Below are 23387 nucleotides of genomic sequence, written 5' to 3' on the forward strand. Positions count from 1 at the left end.
CCTAAAGACATGCCTCTGGATTCCTGCAAGTGATATTTATATCCTTAAGGGATTTCCTCAAATGCCTTCCCATGGCAATCTACTTTCCATAAAGGCTCGATCTGATGAACCACTCAATTACAGCAGGTCATTGTAGTGATGTAATGACAATGTCAGGCACAGACACTCACACGAGACAGTTTCATCTCAGACAAGTAGAAAAATTATAGTCATCTGAGCTGAATTTCCAGTTATTTCAGTCACAATGCTTAATTCTGGAGTCTCTTTTATCCTCTTGGTGAAATTTTCTAGGTGGAGCTTGACACAGTTGCAAACAGTGCAGTCAACACCAGGGTCTGTGCACCACTGGTAGGGCTGCTGGAAAGTTCCCTGCACTACTGAAGAATTCCAAGATGGTCTAAACAACATCTGCTTCCCAAATTCGTCTGTTCCCAATGCCAGCAGCAATCCCTTTCCTAGCCAAGCCACTGTGGGTACCCCCAGGCTACTCTGTGACCATGGCTGCAAGGTGAGCAACACAAAGCCTTGAGCATTTGCTCCCTGTCTCTGCCCCTGCCAGGAGAGAGTTGTGTAATCCACACACTCGTGATGATGCCTCTTGGGATTTGGGCACAGCCTGTAAAAATACATTGAGCTCTCCTTTGCTCCCTTGCTGCCAACTCTCCCCATCCTCATCTTCCCATCTTTGGGAATGTTGCTGCCATTTGGACTCTTTTCTGACTATCTGACTGCTCAAGTCCCCTTTGACCTCACATCACACATCAAACATTTCTACTTCATTCCTGCACTTCAGAATGTATGGGAGACCTCAAAGAAATGTCCAGAGCTGCCAGAATTAGGACAGAGAGCCACAGAATGGCCATCACAGCTCCTGACTGACCCTCAAACATGTGGGAGTGTCTAAGGAAACATTCAGCCCAACTTTCTCCTGCTCAGTAATTCCATGGCAAGGTGGCCTCAGAATTAATAACTGCTTTGCTTTTCCACAGGAGCAAAATTTATTAGCACAAAAAAAAGACTGTCAGACAAACAGCCCCTCAACACTTACTGCCCCGGCACTAAATTTTGTAGTTCATTCATTAGCAGGTACAGATGAGTCACGAATCCAGAATGCAGAGACTGTCCGTGAGGTGCTGCACAAAAAAAGTAACAGAAAGATGACTTCTACTGCCCTACTGCTTAGTGATCATAAACTACATTCCAAAAAGCTGACACCTCCCCCTCCATGTTTCTGTCATGTTTGCTCTAGGAAAGATCCAGCCCTCACAAAGACCTGGGGATGCCACCATAACATACATCTGTTATTAGTGCAGATGAAAGCAATCAGGAAAAATGTAAATTGTTATAAAGCTGCCAGACATTCAATAACAAACTGTTACAGCACTCAAATGACAGGAAAGCTCTGGCCTTGAGCAATCTGATTGAGCTTTGAAGGCTAATAAAGCTTCAGAACTGGTCCTGCTTTGTGTACTGGTGTTGGAACAGATGACCTCAAGAGATTTTTCTTGGCCTAACTTACACAATTTTATGAAATTGTAGTTAGCAAAGTGAAATATAAATAGTCTTGAACTTTTACACAGTATTAATTTACTCCTTTGAACTGTTACTTGTATATATGATACAATTAATTCCATGAGCAATGTAAAAGCCTTCATTAGATGTGCTGCATCACAAAAATTTATGTATCATCTAAGGAATCAAATCCCCAATAAAGAAATTAATATAGCCCATTGCACCCTAATGCACAAAGAAATCAGATATTTCATCCAAAATCTTTATAACCACAGTCTTTTTATCATCATGTGCAACTCACAGACTCTCCTGTCTGGAGATGGTGGCATAATAGTAATTCTTGGGCCTGGACCTGTTCTTGCTTCTCTTTGTTTCCTTCTGAACTAGGGATGCATCTCCACCAGTATTTGGGTTATACCTTCAAAACAAAGCCCCTGATTGTCTCCCTTACCATGCCTTGGTTTGTGGTACAAACAAGCTGTGGAGCAGCAGAAGTAACTCCATTTGGAGTGAGTGAAGCCATGTGAAATCTGGAGTGAGCATTTCTAGAAAGGCATTTCCTGGCGAGCTCTGGAACACTGATGCTGTAGAGCTGAGCTGTCTTTTTCAACTCTGCACATCAAGCAGTCCTGAAACATAATCCTGTGCTTTACCTAAAGGGTGAGTAAATCTGACCCATATGATACTGAGGATGGGCAGAGAAGCTGAATGTCATGGCCCACCCAGCTAACAGAGCACTGGCACAGCAGCTGACAGAAAGCCCAACTCCCTCCTCCCCTCCCTCCTTAGGCACCAAGGTGGAACTGAAATGTCAGTGAATGAGAACTAATGCAAGCTCCTGCTCAGGGGGCCACGAGTTCTCTGAGTGCCCCAGCATGGAAGGAACAATTTATGGCTTTCTTACAACCTCTGACACCCTATCTGCAACTCTGAGAGATGACTGCTGTAACTTGTCCTAATGCCCACCCCCTGGCTTGCTCAGGAATTCACAGTTTCACTGCTGGGTCTATATAATACCTTAAATATTGGCAATCCAGTCTCCATCCAGCAGTTAAAGCAAGTCTGGAGTGTGCTGTAGTAAAGCAAACAGCTGCACCCCACACAGAACAGTCCAGGCCTCCAAATGAAGCACTGAAATGAATCTCTCCAGTGCATTTTACTGCACAGGGAGATGGCTCCAGGAAGACTCAATACACAAAAGCATTATTTTTGATGGAAGGATCATACTCAGCATTTAGAAAAGCAGTGCTAACTGGTTTTCCTGTGCTCCACCACTTGTAAGCACCATGGGCCCAGCTGTCCCTCCCACACAGCTTCATGTAGCATTCTATGTATTATTTATTCTTGGAAGATGCAGAGCCACACAGAAGTCAAAACTTGTTTGCATTTCAGTTATGGAATAAGCTATTGATTCTATTGCATCAAATGTTTTTCTACTTCTTCAGCAGTACTATGATCCACACACAATCAAAATAAAATTTAAAAATAAAAAATGAAGTTCTAATTAAAATAGAGTTGAGATTTGAGTTCTGGCAAAATGTATCAGAGTTCTGTATTGATTTCATGGCCTCTTACTTTTAAAGTGACTGCTTTGAAAACTTTTGCACACAGTTGACTCCACATTACAAAAGCACTGCCAAGTGTAGAAGTATGTAGTGTACTTATGCTAAAGAAAATTAAGGCATCTTCTTAAATTTATGTTTCTTTAACAGATACTCATTCTCTATATTTTCCTTTCAAATGTAAGAAAGCTTGAAAGACTTAAACCAGGTTTCATTTAATAAGAGAAAATAAGAAGCCTGCCACACAGAAAATTACTAAATTACGCTCAGTTTAGGGGTTCCACTCTTCTCTTTTGCCTCAGGCTTTTGGGACATTAAGGCCATGAGATAAATCCTGGTCAGTGCTTTTTTCTAAGTAGCAGAAACGAGAGTTTATTAGCATCACAGTGGTTGCCTCAATAATGACAAAACAGTTGCTCATTACTGCTCATTAGATTCATATTAGATTCATTTGCAATAGCAATACATCTTCTATTCATACTGGATTGCAAAACAACAGATATGATTTGACACCTGCTGTAGTACAGAATTCATTAGAAAGTAATAATACAAATAGGATTTCAATGGATGGACTTAGTCTTATGTCTCTGATGGGTCTAAAATTTGTCATTTAATGTAGAATTTATATAGGATAAATATCACAGCAGGCAGTCAGCTTCTCCAAATCATGTGCTCCAATAAAATATCACACACAGAAGCAGAGAAGCAAAGAGCAGACAGACACACAAACAAGCAAATTAACAGTACCATATGCAGGAACAGACATTAACTGTTTCTTTTGATATCCCTAATAGATAAATGCAGTTACTAATTTCTAGAGTCACAGAGAAGTGCAGAAAGCTGCATTTTCATCAAAAGATTAAGTCAACAAGTAAACAAGTTCGATTTTCCCTTGAAAACTTCTGGGACAAACAGCCCAGGATGCTCCTGAAACACTTGTAAAGTGCCATTGTCTTAATTTACTTGCATAGTGCAAAACCATTATTGTGTCTCTATGCCTTGGAAGCACCAAACTAATAACAGTGTTTAAATGAGCTGAAAATCTCTTCTTTTTTCCTAGAAAATCCTATCAGGAAAAGACAAAATTATCTCCAAACTCATCAGTTCTTGCCTCCTTTTTTTCCTGTGCAAGGCATGAAAGTATATGGAAGTAAAAGGTCTCCACATCATGAAGCAGAGAGAGACAGGCTGATTGCACAATGTAGCCCTGCATATCATAAAATAATTCATATTATAATAAATTCAGCCTCATTATTACCTTTCCTGGTATTTCTGAAGGTACAAAACAAATATCCTGTTTTTGTCCTCTGCCCAGCTCTTAATTCAACTATCAAGTTAATTAATTCCCTACTATTTACAGCTTATGCAAAGGAGTGTGTTCCTATCCCCCAGCACACCTAACATCTGAAAAAAACCATAATTTTGCTTATTCTGCCTCTGGCAAGAAACTTCTTCATAACTCCTTATCAAATCTGTTTCTTACATGAACTGCTTCCCAGCAGATGGGTTCCTTTTCCACTCAATCCAGTCATAATCTAGCTCTGCTGTCCACAGAAAAACTGGGTATGGCCATTGCCCTCTGCATTGTGTGACATAAATTTCATTATTTAACCCTCAAGGACTGTAAAGATGAATTCTCAATGGAAGGCTACCACATAGGTATTGTGAATTTCATAATAAACACTTGATCTGATACAACCTAGGATCAGACCTGTCCTTTCTACACTTCTAAAATCACAGTACCAGCCCATGGTCCTCCTGTGCTTCTCCTCTTTTTCCTCCAAACCAGCAGTTTCCAAAGGCACAGACTTATATTTTTTACCCTAAAATTCTGTTTTATTTCTCTAACCAATACCCCAGTACCTCACAACTTCATATTCTTCAGCAAATTGTTTAAGGACACTACTCTCAGTTTTGTTGCTCATGAAATTGGTAATACTGAATTAAACAGGGTTTCAATAGGCCCAGTTTTCTCAGGACCTATAGAAAATGTACAGTACCATTTAAAGGTTATTTATTAATGTGTAACCTCCTATCCCTGCTCCTTATAAAGCAGAATTTATGGAAAATTCACCTACAATTACTCTCTGAGGAGTATTAAAAACTAACAGACTTGTCTTGGTTCAGCCAACCATCAGAACAGCAGTTCCAAGCTTGGATTTTCAGAGTCACTATAAACACAAAAGAGAAGGAGGGAAAAGTAAATAAAGTCACACACGTAGGGTAAACCTCACTTGAATAAAGCAACTGCTTTTAAAAATCAACTTAAGAAAATGACCAGCCTGATTATTGAAATGAGAGCCACAAACCATCAAATGATCCCATTTCTCCTCCTAGAACGGCGATTCTGCACAAGGAGTTGACAGCATGGCAGTGGGAAGTGGAGCATGGTCAGGTTCAGACAGTGCCCATCCCATCCCATCCCATCCCATCCCATCCCATCCCATCCCAAACCTGTTTTATCTGATCTTTCATACGCTCTGTTTGTCACTTCACCACTGGTTTTAATTTTTTAATTGAAAAAACCCCCAAAACACACCTCAAACCAACAAACCAGAACACAACAACATACAGAAAGGAGTCTCAACAATCAGGAAAGCCAATGGCTCCCTGATTTCTCCTGGGAAAGAAGGCATTGGCACCTTGCCTCTTTTTTTCTGGTTGGGATTTGAGAAATAACAATGCAAATATATTAATATTGCATGGTCAGGGCTACTTTCTATTAATATGCCATTAATATAACCACCTTTGCACTACATTTAAAGATCATGAAGATCAATATTTATACTGAGGTCAGGGAAAAAAAATCAATCTTGCAGTAAAATGAGTCATATTTAATATATCCTATCAGCATAATTAAGTTTATATATAAAAAGTAGCATTGATATGTGAATAAAGAAAGCCATGACAGATGAGTTTCCCTTCTTGAAAAACTTCATGTGGATAATCTCAGAAATGGAAAGATTTCCATGGATAAAATGCAAGAAATATGAAATTATTCCTATAAGGTTAGGCAGTGGCCAAACCAGGATTAGGATCCCAGGAATTACTCCCAGGAGGGGAATCTTCCTGATCCCCTTCTCTGCTCTGAGCACTAGACAGTCTGCTCTCCCTGCACACACAACCCATTCCCACAACACCAATAAACTTACATTACCTCTTCACACATTTCTGAAGGAAAATAAAAATGGGTAAGAAAACACTTTTTCTTCAGTGCTCAGCAATAATTGCTTTCTAAAGGCACGAGCAATAAAACCTCTGACATCCAAGAGATGAGAACATGGCCAGGCTCTGACCACCTTTGCAGTTCCAGTGACAGGAACAGGGAGTAGCAGCTCATCCCAACAGCCATGAAAACGATGAGATAGCAGCATTTTAAAATTAAAATAATTCCTCAGTGAGAAGAATCCTGACCCTGACTGGGCACATTCTGTGGCTCATTCAAGAGCCAGGAATTCCTTCTTACCTTTTTCAGGGCTTTTGGGTGCTTTTGTTGCCAGGAAGTTTGCCTTCCTTGTAATGGTTTCCTGAGTGAGTTCAGGGTGTAGAACTGGCTCACAACTCCAAGGGATGGATAGCAAGGGGAGTGTTAAAGGAAGGTGAGTTCCAGAGGCTGAAGTGGCCCCTCTGGAAGTGTGGGAGTCATTCATTCAGGCTACTTTACATTAAAGCAAATGTCACTTATTGCCACTGTCACTGCACTTTAACAGCACTTCTCAAATAATCTTTGTTTATTTCAAATGAAAGCTCCCAGATCTCCAATCTTTTGTATTTTCTTTAAAGAGAGAACTAATTTCTTACCTGCCTTTTTCAAGTCTCTCCTTCTTTCTTCTGATCTTCTGAACACATAAACACCTCTAATAGGTTGAACTTACCGTGAGATGCAAAGTACAAGAACTGTCTAAATGAAAAGCCTTAATCAGTCATGGGTTTGGTAAATGATGTCTCCATGCCATCCATATTGAGTGTCCATTACTGCTGGACATAGCACATTAACTGACTCATTAGCTACTGCAAACCATATGGACACAGGTTTGGGTGGGTTGCTGTGAGGTGAGCTTGCTAATTATTGTAATTAGGTGATCTCAATCACGGGGCCAGCCACACGAAATAGAGTCAGGAGGCTCTGAAATGGGTGTCAGTGCACCCAGGCAGTGACTGAGCTGAGCAACACGGCCCCTGGGGGCTGGAGCTGCCTGGATACTGCAAGAAGGAATTACTCCCAAAGTTGTGAGGAGCTGGCAGGGAGCAGCAGCAATGCAGCGAGCCCGGCAGGAGCCCGGGATCTGCACAGGGACACAAACAGATCTCCCAGCACAAACTGGGAAGCACTTCTGAAACTTGATGCCTTCTTGTCAATGCTCTTAATACCGAGATGTTACATCTCTGGAGTAAATTTAGCCATGATATTTTAAGCATCAGTGAGATCTGGAGCAAAGCAGGGGAATTGAATGTGGGAGTGCTAAAATGTCAGTGTTAAATACCACAAAAGCATCACAATGCAGTGGTGAGAGAAGCTACAAGTGCTCACCTAGTGTAGGAAATTTAAGGGGCTTTGTGCATGTGACACTGCAAGATTTCATATAATTGACTGCAATCTTTTATATTCAAGCTTAGGTTTGAGCAAGGAGTATAAAAAATTAAAATAAATGGAAGATGGACCAGATGTTTCATGTACGGTGCTTTATGACAAAGACAGAAACAAATACAGCTTCAGGACAGGTTTGCTGTCTTATTAAACACTTAAAGCACTGCTTGCCTGAGAATCTTTAAATGAAGCCCATGATAAGCCAGCACAGCTGATTGTTACTCTCCAGAACATGTGCTTGAAAGACTTTGATACTGGTAGGATTTGTGCATTTTTACTTTTATTATTCATTCACATTTCTCCTACCAGGACTTTTGAATTTGGCAGTAGTGGCGGCTGTATCACCTTGAAGGGAAATTGCTTCCATCATAATTAGGCTTTCCTGAAAAACCCAAACCCCCATATCTGTAGTTGTTATGGTCATTCATCCCCTTTATCACCTCCCCAAACTGCTAATTTGTAGCAACTGTGAAGAGGGCACTCGGCTTTATTTAACATGCCTAAAGGAAGAACAGTTTTTTGGGAAGGTTTCTAATTGGTTGATTACAAGCAGGGGGAAAGAAAAAAGCCCCACCTCCAGTTCAGTCCAACGGGAAAAGAGGATTTCTTAGGCCCACCCACAAAACACGTGCATGTGCTATTTAACAGGGCCAAAGGCTCTAGAATCAGGCTCTAATCTGCTTTGAGCTTTTCTCAGTAAAGCCTTTGGTCTTTATTAATTTTTAAAACTATGTATGTATCAATTTAATTTTGAAGTGTCTGAAAGCAAACCATCAAAGCTTTGCTGGTAACACACACCTTTTTGTGGGCCTGCTGGTTATGGCTGTTTATTAACATAGATCTGGATTTAAAATAGAAGCTCATTCTTCAGGAACAGCCTGAATGTGCAGGAACTTTTCTTTTAATATTTTCTTTTTAAATATGAGTCATATGACTAGTTTCTGTTACATTCCTGTGTGGTTGTCTTTGAATGGTTTTAACTTTTCGTGACCGATAAAAGCTTGAAAATCTTTAACTTTGCATCTATTCTCTCATTAAAAAATAAGAAAAACCCAAACCAAAAAAAGCCCAGCAAACAAAACAACCACACAAACCCTGAGGTATTTCTCACAACTTGTAGAATAAATACCTTAAACCCTCTTATACCACACGTTAACATTAAATTGCACAAGTTGTGGTAGAGCTCTAAGTTATTAAAGATGGTTCACTATTCCTCAGAACTTCATGAATTATTCATACTTAACTTGTTTGGTTTTGTTTTTTTCCTCTACCTCATCTGACTTGTTTCACTTTCTTATGAAACTTTGTCACTTTCTAGGGAAACTTTGTGGGCTGGGAGAGCCTGGAAGTAGGAAGCCCTTTGATAATGCTTTCATTTCAGTTTAATCATGTGGATACCTCTTCACAACAGCTGAGCAAAGAAGTTTTCTCCTTAAACAGAGGTTTGTCCTCCGATTCCCAGGCAACTATTTTGAGGTAATTTTCTTCTGGAAGATCCTTTACCCAGGTAACACATAACTCTGATAATGGTGATGGTTTCTTTGATGCTGAACTGGGCATCTGTGGTTGCTTTTTTAAATGAGCCAAACAACCCCAACACCACCCTCCCACAGTCTGTTTTGGCAATTGTTGCAAAGGGGAAAAACTCCACAAAATGCTTTATGAAAAATTTTAATTTGTTCCCTTTATGGTGGAGCTTTCTGCTGGTGATTTTTCAGCTGGTCTTTTCAATAATGATAAAACCACAGAGCCTGCAAGACTGATGAAGCCAAAAGGGTTGTTACATAAAGGCTTAATTTACTGATGGCAATGCAGGCTTTGCAGTTGTAACGCGTCTTACTACTTTTAAGTTTACTTGCAAATTATGTGGTTGCTGAAGTTTTGGATTTTGATCGTTCTTATTAAGAAGACACGGGTCTTCAAAAAAAAAACTTTTAAAGCTTAAACTTTTAAGCTTTGTACCGTTTTTTTTTCTGGAAAAGGACTAGTAGTCGTGGTGTGGTGTTTCCCCCTCAGGTCTGTCTAGGTGGTGCGTACCTGGGTGAAGGGACCCTATAAATAAAGCAAAACGTGCACAAAATGGTGGCTCATGATCAAAGCTATGCCCTGGGATCTTGGGGATTTAAAACTCACCTCACTCACAGTGTCCTTTACTGCAATTTACAAGGGGATGGGCCTGATGGACTCCTGGGTCAGCAGCATCTCTCGTCTGTCCCTGCCTGGAACCAGCCTGAGGTGGCCATTACCTCTTCCACTGAGCTGTTCTGGGGGAGTACCAGTGTTCTGGGTGGGAATGGTGACCCCTGACCGCTGCCAGGAAGGTCCTGAGGGAAAACCGACGTGGCCTGAGGGAAGCGTGGGACCGCGACATTTCTGTGACTTCACTGCACCTCCCAAACGCGCCTGGAGAACAGTTCGGCGGTTTTTTTACTCCAAATCCTGGCAGCTGAGATTTTCTTTTTTTACCTCAGGCAGGAGACCGTCTGATCTCCTACTTCTCAGTGCACGAAATAATTTTTTAAAAGTTCCTCCCTCGCGAAGCGCAGCCTCAGAAGCGGGAGAGCGGGAACGCCTGGGGCTGATGGCAGCGGACGCCATCTCCCTCATGATCTCCCTGCTCCATCTCTCTCCTTCTCCGTTCCCCTTAACGTCCCTGCTCCTCCGTGTCCCTTCTCCCGGAGCGAGGAGCCGGAACCCCCGGGACACACCGACTTTGGGGGCACCAGAAGAGATTCCCCGATCCGTGCCCCCGAGGGGAGGTGGCGGCGGCGGTGCCGCCTCAGGGCGGGGCTGAGGGGAGGCGGGAATGGCGCGCGCCCCGCCCCGCCCCGCTGAGGGCCGTGAGGGGGCGGCTGCGGGAGTCCCCGGCCCGGCCGGGGCTGCCCCGGCCCTGCCCCGATCCCCGCCCCGGGTTTCCCCGCCTCGGGTTTCTCGGCGGGAAGACGGCGTCCTGCCAGCCATTCCTCCTCCTCTGGCTGCTGCGGAAGTGCCCGGCTGGGAAGTTTGCGGCCGGCGGCGAGGGGAGGCCGGGGGGGCTCTGTGGAGGTGGGTGAAGGGGAGCGGGCTGAGAGACATCGCCCCTCGTCCCTGCTCCGTGCTGGCGGGCAGAGCGCATGGAGGGATGTTGTTATCACCTTCTGGCAGCAATCTTTCAACAAGCTTTCTCTTTCGTTTTCCCCTCCCTCAAGGTACCATGCCGCCCAAAGGTCCCGGCAAAGGCAAGCTGCCAGTCCCGCTCCCTAAAGACATGATCCTGAAAGACACCGAAGGAAAAACCTGGAGGCTGGGCAATCAGATCGGCCAGGGAGGATTTGGCCTGATCTATTTAGGTAAAATACTGCTGATAATTAAGAGCGTGACTTGCAAATTTTTTTGTAACTTCCTGAACTGGAAAAGGCAGTAATTTTTAAAAGCGTGGTTTACATGCTTTTGGTGATCCTTGCTCCAAGCGTGGTTTTCTGGGCTGTTGTTTCTGCTCGTGATGCAGAGTGTTCTCCATGGCCTGTCCAGCTCGTTTTGCTGGATACTAACACGATTTTCTATGGATCTTGAGTGGGGTAACCTAGGTGCCGCTGTGTCAAAGCACCTCCAGGTGATGTTTTTCAAAGTAAAAGTGCTTTTCTTAGGCATGGTTTTGGCCTTATGTCGCCTCATGCTCTGTAGCCCACTTTCAGTTTCTGCTTTTTGGAAGTGTTATTTTCTGGCCAAGAGCAAATTAGTTTGGATCCAGGAAATGAAACAGTAACAATACTTAGCTGGGTGCTGCCTCTGAATTCACGTCTTTTCAGCAGAGGTGGAAATGGTGTTCAGTATTTGCTCTGGCCTAGATAAGTTTCTGTGATTCCTTCAGAAGAAGCCGCTGCATTTCAGTTTGTGCTCTGTGAGGAGTGAATAGCTCTGAAAGGCAGTTTGTAAAGCATTCTGGGTCACTGCAGAGGGTGTAATGTATGTTGCTGTTGCTGGTCTCTGTGAAAGAGCAAATCCTGTGTCCAAGGCAGTATTATGAGCTTGGGTGGTTTGGTTTTTCTTTTTTTTCATAGCAGCATATAGAAACTAGTTCACAGTGTCTGTTTGGAGCGAAGTTGAGCTTGTATGGAGCAGTGAGGAATCAACTAGAAGCAGTTTACTGCATTGCCTATGAAGCCTAACATGATCTTTTTGAGTTACAGTAATATTAACTCTATTTGAAATTTTGAGGCTTAAAACTTAATAAGCAGGTCACTCCTATACACAATCCAGCTTCCTTTTATGCAGAAATCAGCACACAATACAGTAGCAGTACATCCAAGAGGTTCCTGTGGTGAAGTTTCTGGTTTGGTTTCCTCTGGAATTTCTATAGTTCAGTGTTCCTCACTGCTCTGCAGACAGAGCCAGTGGGAATGACAGAGGTTTCAGGTAACAGAGTTGTCAAAGGGTAGGGCACTTGTTAGACTATTTTCTTTTTCCTTTTGGTACATCTTATTCGCTTTTTCTGACCACCTGTGAACCATTAGCTGGTTACATTTGAGAGGTGCTGTGAGCTGGGCACATGAGGAAATGGACCCTAACATGGGCTGAGAAGTAAAGGTGTCTCTGGGAACTTCCATTCCAAGGTAAAGGACAGGGAGATGGGAACCTGCAGAAGTGTCCCACAGACAGAAGGCTGTGAGGGAGCTGGGGATGAGTGCAGAGAGCAAGTCTGTAGTGAGTGTAGCTCTCCATGTGTAGGACCAGTAATGCTGTGTTCCTGAATCCCTCAGAATGTGGCTCTGTCATTCCCTGCTGCAGCCAAATCACACTGGACCTTGAGCGTGGATTAGCACGTGGCATTCAGACAGGTCCAGGCAGATTTGAGTTTTCTGTCTGATCACAGAGCCCACCAAGGTGGTTTCTTATACTGAGGTGTTTGTTGCAGTTTAGCTCCCACTGGACTGAGGTGGAGAGCAGTCAGTGGGTTACAATGAGAGTCAGGGACTCTTGGTTTTACTATTCTCTGTATTTTGTAAGTGACAGCATGGCTGAGGAAATGCAGCTGCCACTTTTTTAATGGTATTTGTGTTCATTTAATCCCTTCTTTCAGCAGGAACAGTGAATGCTACCTGCAGCACTGCACTGAAGGCTCAATTCCCCTTGTAGCTCATCAATTAAAGAGAAAATAGACATTCATCCCTAAGTATTGACACTGAAGCTTTCTCTTTTTGTTGTCCACCTCTTGATCTCTGTGTTTATATTAAAGTTTACCATTCAGCAGCTTCTTGATGCTACAAAACTCAGCTGTCTTTGAGAACCATGGGGAGTGAAGTGGATGACAAGTTTTTGTGATAAAGATACAGGTTTTGGAGACACCTCCTTTGCTCTGTGCTGTTCAGACCTGTTTTAGAACATCCAGAGCAAGGTGTGAGAGCACCACTAACTTTGAGAGAAGGAGCTGTAGAGAGGTGGAGACAGGAGGTTCGATTGCCTGCCAGGTATGAAGAGCACAGCCCTTTTACTAAAGTAAAGGTTAACTTTGCCAGCTATATCTTTTAATAAGTATTTTTACAGTAGCAGTGTAAAGATTTTGATGTGGTTGTTACAGCTTAATTTCCCATTAAGGGTATTCCATACTCCATTAATCTATAACAACGTTCTTGAGAAATTTTACAGTATCTCTGCAAAATCTATTTACTAGGGGTGCACTTTGTGGAAGAAGGTTCTGTTCATTAAATCAAAGCTGCTGAAAGCCTTTGAGTCCCAGATACAAATGTAGGGCTTCAGAACTTCTAATTGTGGGCATGAAAGTTCTTCAGGTTCTGCCCTGCCTCACAAACGCTTTCCCTTGTTCTCTGATGATTCTTACTCTTTCCATTCTGTTCCAAATTGTTGTGTTGCTGCTGCTGCTTTGCTCTCAGAGCTGTTCCCCCTTTGGTAAGGGGAGCAGAATGAAGAGCACCTGTGGAAGGCTGGGACGTTGGTGCTCTCACAACTCTCTGGTTTGTAGCCCTGTGGAGAGCAGGGGAAAATGAACCGAGGAGCCTTACATTCTCTCATTTATCTCTCTGATCACAGGCAGTAATTAACACCAATCTTTGTATAAATCATTCTCTAGTCCTGCTGCAAGCACTCTATTAATGCACAATTTGGACTGAAAATTTAAGTGCAGAAAGGTCACACAATGTTTTGTTAAGGTTCCTCTGTCACGTGGAGCCTGCTGCATCCAGTGCTATCTACTTGCAGGCTTCTTTCTCATGGAAAGGGATGGTTCTGAAAAATAGAAATGTTCTTTAGAACTTATGTACAAATGTTTATTGGATGGTGTCTTTTAGGAAAGAACTTATTACGTTGTAAATGTGTTTTAATGTTATGAAGCTCAGGAAAATAAGTGTCATCATTGAACTGTACCCTGCTTGGAGATCAGTGTAGCCAGTGCACTTTCCTTTCCTTTTGTGTTTTTTTTCCTCACATTTTCAAGGAAGAGAGAGAGAATTTCTTCTTAAGCAGTGATTAAATGTGTAAATATTGTCTTTTAATCCTAGCAGGACAGGGAGCCCTGCTACTGGAGGAGGTAAGGAAGATGTCTGCTAGGTCCTGTTCTTTCAAGCTGGGGTCATAGTGCAGTCTAACTGCAGATATTCTGGGAATCAGGCTGAGGTGGGAAAGAGAGTTTGTTTCTGTGTCAGATTGATTTCCATGGATAATTTGTATAGTTGTGAGCAGGGATGTACCTGTGTCAAGGAAGAGAAGCATCGATGGAAGCACACTTGGTCCTGTTGTTCATTCCTTGGTTTGCTTGGGAAGCTGCTTCAGCAGTTGCTTCTGGAGAAACAAAGTCCTTCAGCAGTTGCCTAAATTAAAATAATTCAGCAAATTAATTAAAAATGCAGTAAAATTATACCAAAAGATAAATTCAGCATGGCTTTTATTAGCTCAATGGAAGGACAGATCATAATAGCAAAGCCCTGCAATTAAAAGCACTAGCAGGTAACTCAGGTTAGGGATGGATTTTTCTCAAATTCAAGGTGAAAAAATACCTGCAGGTGTGAAAATAAATTTGTTAGTAGACAAACACCACTTCAGGTAGGGTCTTTTTGTCTACTCACTAATAATAACTGAACAAATAGAGATACTGCAAAGTGGCCTTTGAAGGCAACTAAGTCATAAACTTAGCATGATTTTGCTACTCAGAGGCTTCTTAGGGCTGCCTGACCTGCACTATCTCAAAAAGAGAAAATATTCCTTACCTTTACTAGTTCTTGCTGGTGAGGGCTTCCTCTGGAATCTTCCCCATTTCTTTTTTTCTTTTGGTCCCCTGTAAGCTGAAAGTCTAACTTGGAATGTGTAACTCATTTTTGCACAGTAGTGGAGAGCCTGTTACAAAGCCTGCAGAGGTCATTGCTCTTACACTGCAGTGTTCTGCCACATCACGTGTGGGGATTCTTCTTCCATATGCTGAGTAATGCTGGGAGGTCAGGAGCGCAGTTTTGATGGAATTTATTTATTATTTCCCTTCAGTGGGGGATGGAGGAGGAGCTTTGGAGGACAGCTCAGGTACCTGTTGCCTCACAGAGGGCACTCCTTCCGCTGTCTTTGGCACCTGTACCCTGCTGAAACTGGCATTGGATCTTCTGCGTGGGCACCATGTCAGACCAGCAGATGGGCTGCAGCAGAATCTTGCCAGAAAACAGTTTGTGCATCAAGTTTTAAATATTGGAGGCCTGGGCTCCCATCTGAGAGTGCTGTAAGAGCAGGCCATGCAAAGCTTTTCTGCCTGGGGTTAAAGGATGTGTCATCCCTATTCCAGCTTGAAGTAATTAACTTTGAAAGTCAAACAATTGGCTTCCATTAATGTGGCATACAAAAACTCTGGTGAGTCAGGATTAGGGTTTCACAGAAACACAAGTAAGAAATGTTCTGGAATTGCTTTACCAGTACTGAAGGCTCTGAACTTGGAGGTATTTGAAGTTACCTGCAAAACAGTAGAGCAGTTGAACATTATTTTGTCCCAAAATCAGTTTAGTTAGGTCTTGCAGAAGGTGGGTCTAGTGGAGGGTTATGTATCTGTAATCTGTATAAAACCTCTCTACACACTTAAAGCTAAAGGAATAAGAATCTTGAATAAAATCTGGTCAAAACCCTGCTCAGCAAAGAGTCTGTCCAGGAAAAGATGCTGCATCTATAAAGTAACAGAGAAGCAGATCTTCCTTAGGCTGCAATGAAAGTGGGGTGTAAACACCCTTCAAACATGGAATGTTTCAGTTTTTGGGAAATATTGGATATTGCAGGTCAGGGAGGGGGAGGCAATGTGCTTTGTTTGCCTTGGCACCTTCCCTATGTAGGAAATAGATGAAGTTGTGTTTAATAGCAAATGCTGTTTTTTATTGTGTACATTTTGTTTTTGGTAATTCTATTGCTGCAGCTTGGGTCCTTTTTATCATTAGATGCTCTGAGCAACACTCCCTGCTTTTACCCACTGAATTTAACAGCTCTTGGCTTGACTTGAACAGAGTCAGAACTTCTCCAGCTTTCTTTATAGGTAGCCTGTAACTTCAGAAATGTGATATTTTTGAGATTGGTTTCAATTTCTGCAAAAACCAAGCTGATATATCACTCCTCAGGATTAGCTAATGAATGGGACAAAGCAAAAATAAAATAGTAGCAACTAGAGAACTTCTGAAAATACTTTTATTTGTGTTTCCCAAACAAATCCATCCTCAAAATATCCAACAGTGGCGAAGACACCAGCTGTGGACAGGAGCAGGGCTGTTTCTCCAAACTGCCAAATCAACGCTGTTTTCTTTTCCACTGTGTAAACTTTGTCAACAAAAGTGGTTCTGTGAGAGCCATTGAAAATATTTCACCATATTCCAAATGTGACTGCCACAAATTAACTGCTGAAACTACAACAAGCACGTTTGAACTGGCAGAGGGAATTGGCACGTTCCTCTGTCAGGCTGCAATTGTGCTGTGTGCTCGTAGGAAATGGCAGTTCAGCCACAAACACCCTTTTGTTACCATGGCTGGTTAACATTTAGAGAGTGCCATTCATTAAGGATGTGGCACTCAGCACCGAAAAGGATGAAATTCATGGTTAAGGTGGATGATAAGGCCGTAACTGCTGTGCTGGGTGAAACCAGGAATCCTGGGCGTGGGTTAATTCCAGGTGAGGTTTATGTGCAGGCACAGCGGTTGGGAATCATGGCTGGGATGTGAATCTTCCTGCCCTGCTTTATGTCAGAGGGCGTTTTAAAGCTGTGTGCCCCACTCTGGAGTGCTGGCTGTGACTGGATTGAAGGGGAGGGAGGGAAAGCAGAGCTGTGTCCTTTGCCCTCTGCAAATGTTTTGTGAGACTCCTCTTGGCATGAGGTGAAAGCAGCCCCAGCCTCCGTCACAGCTGCATCCTGCACCAGTGCTCCCAGTCCTGCAGGCAATGGTTTGGGGTGTGTGCCTGCAGCAACACCCCCTCCCCAAGTGTCAGGGGTTGTGCATCTCTGGTTGGCAAAAGCTGGGAACTTGTGCACTTGTTATGCTATTTTAAGGGCTTTTTTTGCAAACATAATCTCACCATATAGTGCTCCTGGTACCCTCTGTGAGTGCTTATCTGCCATCAGGGACCTCCTGCCTATCAGCACTGCTCTCCTGCAGAGTCTCTGCTCACTGTCCTGCAGTCTGCATTTACTGATTGTAATATTATAAATAGCCATGTGCTACCACACAGAACGAGGCTAGCACATGGCTAATTACGAGTGTACAGTAATTAACCATGAGCTAAACTCGCAGGAGAGTATGTGGTGCTGGTCTATGAGGTATGTAATCAGACTGTTTGTTAAACCTTGGGAGCCTTTCCAGTCTGTTAAATAACTATACATAGTAATGAGACAATTTTTAAAAAACCATTTATGTTTATTTATGGACAAAAAAATAGTCTGTCTTTTTTCTGAGCTGTGACTGGAGTGTTGCTGGTTGGCATCTGAATGGGTGATTAAAGTGGATTACCAAAAGGTGCACCTACAACTTGTGCTCACCTGTGTGGGTGAGACTGATTGTCCCTGCATTGTCTGTGTAAGAAGTTTAGTGCTATTTGTGGGGACTGTAGTGCCTTGTTCCATGTATGTGCAGTAAAAATATCTTTTCTCCTTTTGTACACTTGAATGGAACTCATTTTGTGGGGCACCTGTTTCAGTATCCTGTTGAGCTATGACTTTTCTCCCTTTTCACTTTGTAACCATTGCTGGTTATGTTTGGGTTTATTTTCCTTCAGGATGTGTGACTTTCAGTGTGACTCCAGAAGCATCCAGGCCAGCACAGTGTAAGAACCACGGGGGTGAAGCCCTTTTGCTGGGCTACCTCCTGTTAATTGCTCCTCTTCATTACCCTGACAGCTGTTACTCTGTTCCAGATTACCATGAACGAGGCCTCTTTTATAAAATGTCAAGAAGTCTTCAGGGAAGTTAGATCAGCCTCTTTCAAATACATTTAAATTTGATACTTGCCTGCACCTATCAAACCTCTGTTAAGTAACTTGGTATTGAATTAAATTCTCTTATCCAGAGGTTCTTTTCTGATCTGTGCCAGTGAAATGAGCACATCAAATTCTGTTTGGGTGATGTGATGTTGTTGAATGCAGTGATAACATTATGGGATGTGCTCCTTTTACTAATGTCTTCTATTAACATATATTCTATATGTGGCAGAGAAAAATGAAAGATATAAATGCTGTGCCTTAATTCCCACTTCAGTGCAAAAATATGGTAAGAGCAAAGTGTACCAAAACTTCCCTTCTAGTAGATTTAATGTGTGTTCTGGCTGTGACTGTTACTTGTGTGAGTCTATGGACAGTTCACACCTTCCAATTCTACTGTTTTAATATTTGAATTTTATTTTAATGTGTTATTAGCACAGCAGCATTCACATGGGGAAGTGTCAGTGGGGAGCCTGTGGGTGTTGGGGTGTGTACCCTGCCAGATTCATCCCAGATGCTGAACAGAATTGAAGGAAGATGGCAGCTGAAGGAAGCAGTTCATTGTAGAAGTATTTTTATGCCCTGACCATCAAAAACAGTAAGCTTGGATGGTTTGATTAGATCCAAGTTTACTTGATTTTTATTATGCTGTTAAAAGAGCTCTATTTTTGTGTGTGCTCATGGTTGAAGTGTTTCACACCTGGACTGTTGTTGGCATTTGATCATTATCAGAAGTTTGAAAGGGACACTTATTTCCTAGGAATTGTATTCTTTTTGCCTTTCTTCAGTGATGATTCTGAAAGATGATTTAGTCTCATTAAATTTTAATCCCAGTGTAGCTCTATGTAGCTTCAGTAGTATCAGAGAGAGCTGATAGTTCTCTCAGGGTCAGAAGAAAATAGGATTGCATTGTCTGTGCACAGAGGTTCTGTCTCCTGGGCTGTAATTGGCACATGTGGTCAATTATTGTTTTGAAATCTCTACTTGCACTCAGAGGCACAATCCCCCAGCTCCCCTTTAGGCAGGTGGTGGCTGTGCTATCCCCAACTTAGGCCAGTGTCTAAATAATGCCAGAATAGAAATCGAGGTTCTAGGGCCAAATTAATTTGTGATAGAGGAAAGCAGACAATCCTGTCTAGAGGCATAATGTAGGTCAGAACTTTAAAGTGGTGTCTTTGTCACGACAGCAGATTGACAGCAACCCAATACAGTGGTTTTCCAATTGGCTGGAATGGCTTAAACAGGGTCTGTCCTAATGGAATGGCTCATTGTGGTGCCAGTGTGCACTGAGGACATCCTGCTTACTCCTTAATTAACATCCAGGGGACACTTCTGAGAACAGGGCTTCAAATTGCTTCTCTACTTGTTGATTAAAACTTCTCTCTGTGCTGATTTTGTTTTATATTTCTTTGAACTTGGCAAAGCTCTGACCTTTAAAAGCAGGAATTTAGACTATCTTTTGGTGTGTATTTTTGGTTGCCTGACTCAGTGTTAGCACAGTCTTTATTTGCAATTACATTTTGTTGCATACAGCTTGATCTCCATCTCTTTGTTCCTTTGCAGCATCCCCTCAAATTCAGGTTCCTGTAGAAGATGATGCAGTGCATGTCATTAAAGTGGTAACGTGCAGATCTCATTTCTGAATTATTAACTTGCATGCAGTTCTTTCTCTTAATTATCCACCCTTATTTTCAGCATTTGGTCTTTATTGCATGCTGGTTGCTTTTGGTGCTCTGGGTTTTTTATATCCTTTGCCTGCTTGGGGATATATTTGGCATTTCCATGACACACAGTATTTCCTTGACTTGATTTTTTTTCCTTGATTACAACCCCTCAACAGTTTAGTAAGGAAAATTAGACTATGATCTCAAACACACCTGATCTCAAATATTTCTGAAAATAGTGTCTTAAATAATATCTAAAAGAATCTGTGTTGTTTATGAAAATGCATTGCCAAGCAACTTTTCTTTTTAGCTGCTAAAATTAAATTTCAGGTGGCATGGAATCTGGGAGATGGGAGATAAAAGGGGTTTCATTCTCTTGCTATTTCCTTTATGCTTCTCTTAAGAAACTGTTGTCTTTCTAAGGCCTTTTATGACACCAACTTTATTTGTTTCTCAACAGGAATATCTTGAAAATGGCCCCTTGTTTTCTGAGCTGAAGTTTTACCAGAGGGCAGCAAAACAGGAGCATAGTAAGTGATGTCTCAGGTAGAGGTAAGGACAAGTCTGGGTTTAACTACTTTTGTTAAGAACTGTTGCTTTGGAGCTTGAAAGCCTGAACCAGTGGCAGCTGGTGCTGTGGTAGCTCTGGATTGCTGTAGTTTTGTTATTTGGGTCTTGGCCTTGTCCTTTGTGGCCAGAGGAGAGAACAGAAGCCAAGCAGCCAGAACAGGGCCACATTTATTGTCTGTACACCAAGGCATGGACTCCAGAGACAGGACAGAGAAAACACCCCACACCTGGAGCTCTCAGCTGCCTTTAACTCAATGCTATGTTCTTCTTGTTATTGCAGTAAGAAAATGGATGAATCTCAAAAAAATAAGATGTTTAGGAATTCCAGTGTTTTGGGGATCAGGCCTGGCTGAGTACAAGGGGAAAAGGTAATGAGCTAAATGGTAATTAAGCCTCAGATTGGCTGATGACCCATTTTCAAAAATGGAGATTGAGTCCTTTCAATCTAACTCAAACTTGCAGTCATGTCTTAAAGGATTCCTCCCTTTTCTGTGTTTCCTCATAGCTACAGGTTCATGGTCATGGAGAGACTGGGGCAAGACCTCCAAAGAATCTTTGAAGATTGTGGCAGCAGGTTTAAGAAGGAGATTGTTCTGCAGCTTGGGGCACGGATGGTAGGCACAGAGAGAGGAAATTGCTGTGTCTCAAATTTGCTGAGTTCAACTAGAGAAGTGTCTTGCTCATACAGCTCCTTTAGGTGGCTGCTGAGTTTAGAATTAAATGTGTAAATGCTGTGTATTTTCTTATTTCTCTGGGGTTTTTCAGGGAAAAAGGTATTTAGTGGAAAATCAAGACTCCCCTACAGACTGAAATTTGGTCAAACCAATTTTTTTTTCTAATGGGTTAAAACACAGACCATCCACTTCAACCTGTGTGTCTAGACTGAGATGTGTAAGCCTATTCTCATGTTTCAGCATGTATTGATTTTTTTTTCAGTGTCTGAAGGGTATTGTATTAGATATCCATATTTGTCAAAGTTCACAATTGCATGCCTGAATGCCAAATTTTCAGTGTGTTTGCTGAGCACGCTGATCATACAGGCCAGGATTTGGCCAGTCTGCAAATACCAGTTTTGTCCTCAAATGGGTGTCACTGGCACATCCCAACAGAAGGTTACATATGTGACAGAAAGTTACATAAGTGCTCCTTTGTAACATGATTTGTTTTGTGAAATACTGTGAAATACTGCTGTTGCTGAGCAGAGGTGGATAGAAAATGGTGTAGAGGCAATGGTCTCAAGTTAGAGAAGAGGAACTCTCAGACTGGATGCATCCAAAGCATCTCTTTAACCTAAATAGAATATTTTTTAAAAAATTGAAGGGCTTTCATAGTCACATAATTGATAAACTTGTAACACTCCAAAAGTCAGGATTGGCTTGTCCTTTGGATGAGTTGCCAAGTGTAAATGTATTTTTTAATAATTAGAGGAGCTGGAGGTGTTGATGCAGGGGGCTGTGACATGAGATGCTGGTCATGTCATAGCTGGCAGGATCAAATGTATGCCAGACCTTTAGAGCTGATGGAATGTGATCTTTGCAAGAGTTTGGTGTTCTCAGCATCTCCTCTGGTGTTTGTGAAGTACTGGGTTCATTCTGGCTCTGTGATTTAGGAGCTGGTACTCAGGGAGTTCCACAGGGAGATCTCAAGCAAAGTGTGGCTTCTTTCTGCTTTGCCACCATCAGTCCCAGCCAATGGCTCCCCTGTCTAAGTGAGAAATATTTGGGGGCAGAGTGGAGAAGATGATGATGATGATGTTCTCTCCTCTGTTCTGAACTCTTTCCTAGTTGGATACTTTGGAGTACATACATGAAAATGAGTATGTCCATGGGGACATTAAAGCAGCAAATCTTCTGCTGGGCTACAGCAATCCACACGAGGTGAGCATGTTTACTTATCTGCACCTTTACTGTGTTTATAACCATTGAAAAGTTTTAAGTTTTGCAAATGTTTTGCTTTCCCAATTCACATATTAAAAGGAGTTTGTGCATGAACATTCACATCCCCTCAGAGCAGATCTGAGAGTGGCTCTGTGAAGCTTGAGGGCTGAGCAAGAAGCAGGACAAAGCTGGGCTTTGTTCCCTCCGTGTTCTGCTGACTGGGACACTGCTATGGATGAGTAAACTAATGAAGAGAATAAATTGTGGGATCTAATTGCTGCTCTAGGTTATACCAGTAAAGGATTGGATGTGGCCCATTGTACTTTCATTCTGGGAAGTTCTAGATTTCTAATATTGCCATGAATTGTTTCCATGCCCTAACTCTCCTGTCCTGCTCACTGTAGTGGATAGAACAGGTAAGTAGGATTAAAGTTGTTGTTCTCTAGCACTCTGAAGTCAGCCTTGAAATGGAAGTGTTTGGGTGAAATGTTTTAAAACAAATCTTTTTGTCCTGTCGTGTTCCACATGCTCTTCTGATGTCTTTATTTTCTTCAGGTAATAAAATCTAAGTATGCTTTTTTAATTGGAAAAAAATCATTTAGGAAAAAAGGACATCTCCAACTTCACTTAAATATAATTAGCTGTAAGCAATACTTCTTTCAATTTTGGTTTCTCTGTTGCTGTGATAAAGAACCACATCTTGCAAAGCAGCTCACTGCCATTGGTGGTGAACCATTTGAGTATATCTGCTCTTTTTAAAAGCTTCAACTTAAATGGCTGAGTCAAATTTAACTTGTCAGCTTTCTGAAAGACATCATTTGAAACACAGCCTAGCTGTTTAAGACAACCCTGGTTTATACAGTGGGAGCAGCCAGTGCATAATCACAGTTTATGGTGTTCTGCTGAATCCAGAGGAGGAGGCTCTTTAGAGCCAAATGGATCTGCAGCCATTAACATAACTCAAATGACTTTTCTTTTGTCTTGGCTATTGTATATTTTTATGACAGCAAGAAATGCTGCTGTTTTTCAAATTGCAATCACTTTGGAAGTGTCCACTTCCAGCAATCATAAAATGTTAAGACTTGGAGCTGACTTGGAACTGGGCAGGTTGCTGGGTGATTTTCTGATTTGTTTCATGTGTTATTTGTATGAAGATTCTGCTGCACTTGTAATTTGTTTAATGATAGTAAATTCATT

The 23387-nt window shown here is 42.1% G+C and overlaps 1 protein-coding gene across 12 annotated transcripts in view; it reads left to right on the top strand.

The window, feature by feature from the left end:
- The first annotated feature begins 7256 nt into the window (after positions 1-7256).
- The window catches only part of VRK2 (VRK serine/threonine kinase 2), a 39466-nt gene continuing 23335 nt past the window's right edge, over positions 7257-23387 (top strand). The window contains exons 1-8 of one of the 12 annotated variants that reach the window (XM_064709739.1): positions 7257-7919; positions 8981-9138; positions 10851-10991; positions 19643-19698; positions 20204-20273; positions 20594-20681; positions 20819-20927; positions 22098-22190. In XM_064709739.1, coding sequence (XP_064565809.1) covers positions 10856-10991; positions 19643-19698; positions 20204-20273; positions 20594-20681; positions 20819-20927; positions 22098-22190 — 552 coding nt within the window. In that variant the 5' untranslated portion in view covers positions 7257-7919; positions 8981-9138; positions 10851-10855. Of the gene's footprint in view, positions 7920-8257; positions 8450-8550; positions 8763-8980; positions 9170-10250; positions 10708-10850; positions 10992-19642; positions 19699-20203; positions 20274-20593; positions 20682-20818; positions 20928-22097; positions 22191-23387 lie in introns of those variants that run through there. The other 11 variants (XM_064709738.1, XM_064709741.1, XM_064709742.1 and 8 more) reach the window with 11 other exon arrangements.

The sequence above is a fragment of the Zonotrichia leucophrys genome, chromosome 3 (assembly GCF_028769735.1).
Source record: "Zonotrichia leucophrys gambelii isolate GWCS_2022_RI chromosome 3, RI_Zleu_2.0, whole genome shotgun sequence".
NCBI classification, from domain to species: domain Eukaryota; kingdom Metazoa; phylum Chordata; class Aves; order Passeriformes; family Passerellidae; genus Zonotrichia; species Zonotrichia leucophrys.